This window comes from Perna viridis, chromosome 13, assembly GCF_037379345.1.
Source record: "Perna viridis isolate PV_CMFRI_1.1 ecotype Kerala chromosome 13, ASM3737934v1, whole genome shotgun sequence".
In the NCBI taxonomy this organism is placed as follows: Eukaryota; Metazoa; Mollusca; class Bivalvia; order Mytilida; family Mytilidae; genus Perna; species Perna viridis.
The window spans coordinates 31,478,007-31,488,049 of NC_142457.1; the positions used below are offsets into that span (position 1 = coordinate 31,478,007).

Genomic DNA, 10,043 nt, shown 5'->3' on the forward strand with positions numbered 1-10,043 from the left:
GTATTAAGCTAGAAATGACGTGACGGCCGTATGGCACCCATCTGCGACATATAATTATGCGAATCATATACGGATGAACAGCACTGGAATTACGAATGCAGGAAGTCGATAACAATGTTAGCGACTTAAAAGAAAACACAAGTCCGTTTAAGATTACCCTAACTACGCATATTTTTTTCTGCTTACCATTGCATTTTGGATGAAATGCAGCTGAACTATTTTTTTGTTGTGGAGCAGTATTAGTGTTAAAGACAGGTTCACAAAAGTGCTTTAGTTTTGGAGTTAAATGGGCCTAGAGGGTATACGGCTACTTGTGAGACTTGCATGTGAATATGTGTATGATCTCAACTGCCTAGATTGGTTTTGGTTTTATACATGTATTAGTCAGATCAAATATTGACCAGATATGAAACCCTATAAGAAATTCACTTTAATGATTTTCCGAACTTTATGCTTAAAATTTAATATATATAACATTATAGAATATGGCTTTTGTTTGAGGTATTATAAACAAATTTTCTTAAAGCTATTGGTTTGAGTTATTCAGGATTTATTTTACAGTTGGAGTTATTTGTATGAGTTTTGAAGGAGTTATTTGTGCGAGTTTTGAAGGAGTTATTTGTAAAAGTTTCTGTTGATCTTCCTATGATTTTTATACGATTTATTTTAATTAGAGTTGTTAGCTCATTTGCATGCGAAATGTTTCTTGTTGTACTCATACAGATCTCATAAGATTTGATATGAGTTAATCGTATGAGTTATTACATGATTTTGTTTTGTTTGAGTAATAAACCTCGATACAATTTATGAAATTTTCCGGGTTTTTGCATGCTCCTAGTTTTTTTGTGGAGTCCGCGTTGCTCATTTGTTTTTGTTTTGTACGTATTTAATTTTATACTGTTTAATATGTAATATCTGTTGTCTCTGTCCTTATTACATTCTTCAATTTCCGCTAGAATTTTTATTTCCTTGATTACTCTTTTAAGCTTTTCTTGCCTTTCACAAGCACAATGTGGATAAAGATGTCTTTTCGTCTGTTGGTCGCTGAAACGATTTTGATCAATTCACCATCCAAACATTGATTAATAAAACTCTGTGCGAAAAGGTAGCAAAAAAGTGCAAACAAATAGAATTATCAATGTACTAGCAGAAGACATGACTACAACATTTCCAATCTATGATCACACGCATAATTGGCAGGGCAGACTGCAACTGACCCCAAAACCAACAATATACACTGGTACTAATTAACTAATCTGTTCATGTTTATATTGGCTTTTGGAACTCAACATTCGTTTTCCCAATTTTAAGTTATAGCCATTTATGCTATTCATAAGTGTGTATACCTGTTGTTGGTCATTTTTAATATGTAACCGTTAAAGTGAGGGACTAACATCATCAGTTTTAATCCGCAACTCTTTGCAAGCCTTTGCCTCAAACACGTGACTTTATGAGACTTTCATAAATCCTTTATTACATGGTGCCATTCTGCACCACCTGTTATGTTATGTATGGGGCTCTCCAATATCTATATCATCAAGTCAGCTTTATTTTTTTTTAGTTTCCATAGTACTGCTTTATCTTGTTCATATAAAATACTTTTGGTTGCTTTGTTTTTGATGTGATTTACATCGGATTCCGTCGGAAAATTGATTAAGATCTGGTTTTGTCTGAACGGTTTTGAAAGTAGATTGGATATAACTACAAGTATTTTAATTGTTTTCTAATGTTAACACATAATTTTTGTTTTTTTTACAATGAGGTTGTCGGTATCTTTTCAATAATAAGAAGTATACTATTCTTTTGATATGACTCTTTCTTTTATGGAAGTAGACATAGTTTAAGGGGAAAATTCATATCAATTATTGGTATTCTGTGTGAACCATTTATATAAAACTTAGCATTGATTTCATTCTGTTTAACATGAATGTTTGACAGGCTTTCAGGAACCTGATACAAACAAAGTCATTTGAAGATTAAAATGAAACCAAAATTAATTGAAAAGTAGTAAAGGATCTCACATAATAAACGTTTTTGTATGTAATTGTAGGCAGTTGGTTATTGGAAATGAACGATACGTACACAAAGCTTTGTGGAAAACATTGCATGATAACTATAAATTCTTCGAGAGATAAATAATAATAATAATAATAATATTAATAATAATAATAATAATAATAAATATCTTTAGGGTATTATTCAATATTTGAAGAGCTACAAGCGTAGACATTCCAACTATGCTATACATGTACAACATAGGACACCAAGTGATGAATTTTACTCTGAGCCTCATAATAGTGTATTTGTTTTAGGGCTACTGCAATCTTGCACGAACTTTGTAAAATCCCGACCAAGCGTGTACAAGACTAGTACAAATCTAAGTCTGTTAAATTGTTAATATGATCTCGTCCTGAAATGTATAAAATATCTACCAAAAGACGAAACATTACCATTAATCAATCATACACCACTCTGCCAATTTTGGTACTACTAGGCTGAAATTACAACATTAAGGTTACCATTTAGGTAAAGTACTTTTTCTCTTATACTAATTTTGTATCTTGATGGTATTTTACAATAGGTTTTTTTTTCCATTCTTTGATGTCACTTTGTATTTTATGTAAGCTAAACATATCAAGCATTATACAAAATGATTACATATTCACTAAACAAAACAAAAAAAAATATGAAAGTTTTTTTTTTATTTGAAACATGTATGTTTGTCGTTAAAAACAAATAATGATAAAATACATTGTAAAAAAGAAAATGCATTCAAAAATTAAACTGACATTAAAGTAACTATCTGTTGCATTTCAAGATATATTTAAAGTGAGTTCTTATATTCCTTCAATACCTTTTCGCGCATTTCACGAAATCTGAAGTCTGATGATGGTAGAAACTCTTCTATTGTCGAATTATCGCTGATGTAATCAAAATAGGGCCAGTGAGTTGTGTCCCCTGCATCGTAGTTGTAGCACTGGATAGTGGCACAGTAATCGTTACTGATATTTTTAAGCATGTGGGTCTGATACCAGTTTCGATTTATCCACGTGACATCACCTTGTTGAGCATCAAACTCTTTTAAGGGCGTGGCAATAGGCGATTTAACATGTTTGTTGTACACCTTGATATGAATTGTACCATGAAGAACTTTGATAACGGCATTAGAGTTACCATGGTTATGAATTGGGCTATAGTGACCTTTAGGCCATATTTCTAAAACGTAAGGAATCCCTGGAGATTTTCCAAGACTATGGCCAAGAGTAACCCTTAGGTATGTTTCATTTTTATCTTTTCCGAACTCGCTTTCCTTTTCTTTAAGCTTTTCAAATAAGAGGCATTTTTCAGTTTCGATGCTGTATCTAATTGCGTCCGATAGTTTTACTTCCGTAACTTCTTCAGGATAATTTAAATCACAGCCTTGTATGTTTTTGTACAACTCTTGGCAGGCTAGAGGAAGACTTGCGGAGAAAATGAAGTCTCCTTCGTCTAGGTGAAATAGATTGACCTTTGAACTATCCATGACTATTGGCGGTATATTACAGATGAATGGATTCTTGTCAAATTCTACCATTTCTTCTGTTACAGTAATTCCCTCTGTTAAAAAAAAACAAAACAAAAATAAACAAAAATATAACGATATTCGAATCACAAGAGCGGCAAGCAATTCTAAAACCTGAATTATGTAAATGGGGTGTAAAAATTGTACTTGATATAAACAGAGATTTTCAAATAGGATTAATAAAGCGAACGAACAAATTAATTAAAGATTTAAACGTTCATTTATTATGTAGATTAAACAATAAATTACCAATAATGTTGAAGCAACACACCAAAGACAAATTTAATCAGCATATCTAATTTGTTTTGCCCTTGTTTTAATCTTCATTACACTTTAATTTTTGATTACCTTTATTCAGCACTGTAATGTAGTCATACTTTCTGATAAACTTTTTTTCTTCGGCGTTGAAGAAAGGGTACAAATCTTTCCTGATCTGCTTTTTATCGTCATCAGAACCTGCGTTTGCCAGAAAGTCATGAACTAAAATTGTCGTTTCTTCCATTCGGTACCCCTTTCCATATTTCAAAACGAGGTTATCTCGGTCATAGCTGTACCAGTATGCAATCTTTCCTTTTTCAAGGCCAGATCCTTTCTTGTTAAGGTGGGATAATTTCGCTTTCTGTTTACCCTCATACTTGATGAACGTTACACTGTCTGACATGATTTCTAAGACTAAGCAGTAGTGGCCTCTTTTATCCTCCACTGATATCGAAAATGGACTGTTTATATCCTTGTTAAATACAAACGTTCCTTGGCCGTTCACAGGGAAGGGTTTTTCCCATGTAGGCTGGTCTTGTAAACTCTGTAGTCGAGCTTGTTTTCCTAAAGTCAATGAAACATGCACGTAACAAACACAATCGTGGCGACTGTGTTACGTGAATATTAATCATAAATGTCTTGTTTGGTTAAGATAACTTCTATTTGATATCTGCATTACTGTTTATGATTAGACATTTAAAATTATCCAAGAAAATTGAGGTCTTTGAGTTTTTCTTTGAAATATTCATTTGCAGTGTAATTTAGTGAATTTATGTCTCCATTTACAAATAAAATCTGGAAAATGTTTGTTTTCTATTTCTTATTATGCTAGTATAACAGTAAACGTTTTGGTTTATGTCACACTGCCTGATTCTTAACGGAACTGAAACTTAACCATACACAAAGAGTAATCAAGGGAACCAAGGTTATAGCGGTAATCAAAAGAATGTAATCCAGGGACAAAGACCAGACATGGAAAACAGACATACACAACAAAGAACATAAAGTAACTAAAATCATACATACAAAGTAACAAAAGTAAATGAGCAACTTGGACTCCACTAAAAACTGGGAGCATGGACCAGGTGCACCGGTAGGGTAAGCGTCCTCTGCTTTTCTCGAAACACCCGCCGTGTTGTTAATAAAAAGTCAAGTCCGGGGTAGACAAACGAGGAAAGGAAAACCATGATCCGTTGAATAAATCAGTTTTCATGGTGCTGATGGATACACCATAACGATCCACGAGTTCATGATGACGACCATAAAACTTCTGTAGTGATGACTTCAATCTTGTAGCAACATAAACCTGTTCCAGAAGTCTATTTGTTAGAGTTCTAGCGCGATACAAAAAGATACAAAGTTAGAAAATAACTGCTATAGTCATGTGATTGCAATTCTGAAAACACAGTTTTATTTTTGACGTAAATTATCCATCCCACTTGTCAACTGCCCTTTCCCATCTCTCCATTGACAAATTCGTCAAGTCCTATCCCCCATGTCCGCTTTGCCATTTATATTCAACATCAACAAAAACATAACAGACAAACGAAAAACATGTTCAGAAATTTATGAATTAATTGTATTTATACAGTATTTTCCTTTTACAATTACAAATAAATATCATCAATGTTATAAAGTGTAGGTTTCAGTAGGAATCAAGCAAAAGGAAAAAAAAACTAGAAACATGCATGTCAAAAACTCACCGATCTGAAAAAATAATTTCACTCAAAAATGCGTTCTCTATTTGAAAAGTCCAGTATGTGATCTCTACATCACTGGAGTTGCTTAGAAATTTTTCATAAAATTATAGTAAAATGAGGTTTTGACAGTGTTATTTGCCCTTGAAATGTTCATTGTCATTGCATTAATAACTCAATTTACCAAAGTGATGTTGAAGATTTTGTTTTTTGTCACTGATAATGATTGTGTAAATAGTCAAATTGAAATTTCAAATGGTTTTTTATACCATGTTTGATTGTTTGTCTGATTTTACAGAGACTGAAACTTAAAACCGATTCCCTTTCTCCTTGGCCTATGCTCAATTGTTCAATTGTTCTTTTTGTCTACCCCTGGACTTGACTTTTTATGAGCACCTCGACGGGTGTTTCTGAAAAAGCAAAGGACGCTTACCCTACCGGTGCACCCGCTCCATGCTCCCAGTTTTTAGTGGAGTCCGAGTTTGCTTTTGTTACTTTGTATGTATGATTTTAGTATCTATATGTTTTTTTTTTGTGTTTGTTTGTTATCCATGTGTGGTCTTTGTCCCTGAATCACATTCGTTTGATTACCGCTATAACCTTGGTTCCCTGGATTACTCTTTCAATGTGTATTGCTGGCATCAATCTTTTTGACAAGTTATTCTGACTCCGAGTCAGCCAATTGCTAATCTATATCCTTTATGACGCATACTTGAAAGAGAAAAAGTGACTTACAAACGTCAATCGATGTTTAAAACTTAAACACTTATATGTAAACAATACGCCCTTGAATTGCGCCGGGATATTACCATATGTTTAGGTAAGATAATCAATTTGTAACTTCCTGATGACAGGAAATAATTTCCTTAATGTAATATAATTTTAGACAAAATATTTTAACACCGATCTAACAATACAAAAATTTTTCAAGGATGCTTTCCCTAATTAAAAAGACCAATTCTAATCTCAACATCTCTGGATGTAATCCGAAATTTTTCAGTAGAATGTTGGAAAAATGAGGTTTTAAAATAGTTATCTGCCCTTGAAATAATAATTTGTACTACATTTCCATGAAATTTACCAAATTTACAAGGAACATAAATGCATACATTAAACATGAAATTACCAAAATTTTATGCAAAGAGCAAAAAGTAAGAGAACAACCCGAAATCATCTTACAACGTAGAAAACAGACTATGCGCGCTGCTACGAAAAGCGCTTCCTGCCATTTCAAATATTTTGATTAAGTATTTCTATTTTTTACTCCGGTATTTGAAAAAATATTGACAAGATGCATATTTTCTAATGTACAGAAACGCATGCTCTTGTCCCCATAGGCTCTAGATCAAATTTGATGTTTAATTCATGCTATTATTTTACTAACAACTGCTCGACGTGGTTCGGTTTCTAAATATCGGCAAGTTTTAAGTGTAAGTAATTGTATGCATCAGTCACAATGGGAAAAATCAGAAAATATGCATGTCAAAACCTTACCGGTCTGACAATATAATTTCACTCGAGGATGCTTTCTCTATTTGCAAATACCATGATCTGATCTTTAAATTTGCATCACTGGATATTTTCTCTTATTTTTTTTTAATACAATTTTTAGTCAAATTAGGTTTTAACAGAGTCATCTGCTCTTTCAATGTTCATTTTCAGGGTATTTTAATGACATTGTAACTCAATGGTCAACCATGATATGGAAAATCTTGTCTGTTTTCATTGATTCTGATTTTGAAAAAAAAATAGTCAAATTATGCTATCAAATTTTTCATACTATGTTTCACCTACTTCCTGATTCTCAAAGGGACTAATACTTAATTATGTCGGTTAATAAAAATTGTCTTGTTCCTGTTCGGTTTTTTATAGTGTAGTATGTTAAACATACCAATGGAGGAGTGCTGTTCTGTAGCTGTCCTTTGTCGCTTAGTGGCCATTTGTATGTCAGTGTTAACCTCTATGATTTTATATGTCCTGCAATTGTAATAATCTTTCTTGAAATATTACAATCTTGTTGAATTTTGTAGTATTGTTTTGCTAATGCCCTATATTTTATTGAAATAATACCGATTTGCATATGTAACAAAACAATAAATAAGGACAACAAGAATATAGCGGATATCAAAACAACAAAGACAAAGACCAGACAAAGAAAATACATTAAAGAACATAAAATAACAAAACAATAATAATAGAAACAAAGGTAAATGATCAACTCGGACTGAATCGGGGGAAAAAGGAAAACTACAACACGTTGAACAAATCGGTTCTCGTGGTGAAGACTGATACACCGTAACGATATACGAGTTCATGATGACGACAATAAAACCTCTGTAGTCATAATGTCATTTATATAGCAATATAACCCGGTACGTTGCTTTTTGTAAATTATGTGCCCCTTTGGCAATTATATTTCAAGAAGTAAGATAACTTATTTTTAGACCTCTCGTGAGATGCACTGACGTAACTTTCGCCTAACTATTCAAATCCTAGTGAGACGTTATTCTGTACATAGTCGACTGTGCCCTTGTTATCAACCCGATATATATATATTGTATTTCTAGTTAAGTTTTGTTAGTGGATTGCATATTGCTTCCCCAATTAAGGTATACTTGCATGCATTGCATAACATAGAAAAGAAAGTCTACTGAATCGCCATTTTGTTGAAATTCTTTCAAGTATTCAAGTTAATTAGGACTATTTTATCAATGGCAATGATTGAATGTTTATTTTGCATTTGTTTCATATGACGAAAACACTTTTGCTAAAATTCATTTATCGTACACTTGACAGAGCCGATTTAAAAAGAAATGTTTTTTTTATATAAGAGATGATACACTTAATATTGTCAATATATGGTATCTATTAAGGAGGTAGACCTTGTGTAAGGGACATAACTAATAAAGTCAGGGATATCTTTGTATCATATTCAATTTCACCAAAGTCTTGCAAGCTTTCATTTGATACAGAATGAAATTAATCCATGTTACTTTGATGCTTACATGGTGTTGATGTAAAAGACTAAATTCAAACGTTCCAATGATATATAAGAGTTGTGTCCCTTACCTTAGGTCTACCTCCTTAAACAAATCAAGCAACTTCAATAATAAAAATACAAACTTAGTAAACCAGTTATTTAGGTTATGATATTCAACATCAACGTTATTTTTTTGTAACAATGACAAAATAACTAAAACTGAAGTAATGCATCTTTCACTGACATAAATACATGCAGATTTAATATTTGTATAATGTTTGCTATTTTATACTGTAGTACCATCTTAACATGTAAGACATTGCAAATATGATTTGGACAAAATAGACTTTATTAAGGCAAATGCTCAGTTTAAGTCAATTACAACAAATATAACACAATTTTTTACGAACAAGTATTTAATATTTTGGCAATAATCAATGCAGTTTGGCCTCAGCTGGCAATTTTAACACATTTTTTCTGTGTTAAAAACATGCAAATTGTGTGAATATTTTCTCAGCAAAGTGGTTGTTTTGATAAATTTCAATCTAAAATGCTTTGTGCAAAATTCCTTAGTTAAATATGTTTTAAGTCGATGGAAACAAACGACCGAATGTAAATTCTGTAGTGCTGAACTTATTTTGAACTTTGGCATAACCCTCATATGTATGCTTATAATGGCAGTAACGTGACTTATTAGACAAAATTAAGATTAGGCTACATGTATTTACCTGAATGTAGTTCCTACTAGAAAATTAATAGCCCACTTCGACAAACTTGGCACAGACTATACATTATATGACTCATTAAAATAGTGATGTCATATTTCCGCCTACAAGAAATAAACTGGTGTAAAAATTACATTTAAAGAGGGGTGATTCAAGGGGAACGATATTTAAAGACAAAATTCTATACACAATATATGTTTACTACATTTTAAGTACCATTCCGTTTAATAACCAGACGATTCAATACATTTAGAAAACAACAATATTCCTACGAAACAAACAAAAGCTTATTTAATTTTTTTTCTGAAGCATCTGCCGCGTATATATTTTTGACTGTGGGGCAACATAGTTGGGAAAATGTCTCTCTTTATTCCATACTGCATATGAACGAATATTGACACATCAATATATAAAAAGGAAAACTTGTATGGACATTACTTTATGATGTATAAACACTTAGATGATGGAATTAAATCTCTGCATAATTTCAACATGTGCCAAACGTTATACACATCCTACCTGATTCTTACACAAAGAAGTACTTAAATAAGAAGGGGGGTTTAGGTCAAATTAATGAGTAAATTAAGTGTTGAATTATTGTGAAATTAAAACTCGAATTCTTAACGATTGGTCAATCATATTTGAAAATTTTTGATTTTATATCATGAGAACTACTTGAAATTTAAAAAAATACAGGCAAATTATCATTGATTTTGTCCTTTGTCCTACCCTATATACCGATCATATTTTTGACACGAAAAAAATGCAAATAAATAACTTCATATTTTGTGGAAACATCTGTTCTCACCGTTATCATACAC

General features: G+C 32.2%; 1 protein-coding gene across 1 annotated transcript; it reads right to left on the reverse strand.

Annotated features, from left to right (window-relative positions):
- Positions 1-2,685: 2,685 nt before the first annotated feature.
- On the reverse strand, positions 2,686-9,326 carry LOC148600328 (uncharacterized). The gene is made up of 4 exons (XM_088558051.1): positions 9,226-9,326; positions 7,409-7,494; positions 3,911-4,384; positions 2,686-3,597 (listed from the first exon to the last, which is right to left on the reverse strand). The coding sequence occupies exons 2-4, from the start codon at positions 7,455-7,457 to the stop codon at positions 2,825-2,827; spliced, it is 1,296 nt and encodes a 431-aa protein (XP_088414177.1). The 5' UTR covers positions 7,458-7,494; positions 9,226-9,326; the 3' UTR covers positions 2,686-2,824.
- Positions 9,327-10,043: the final 717 nt, after the last annotated feature.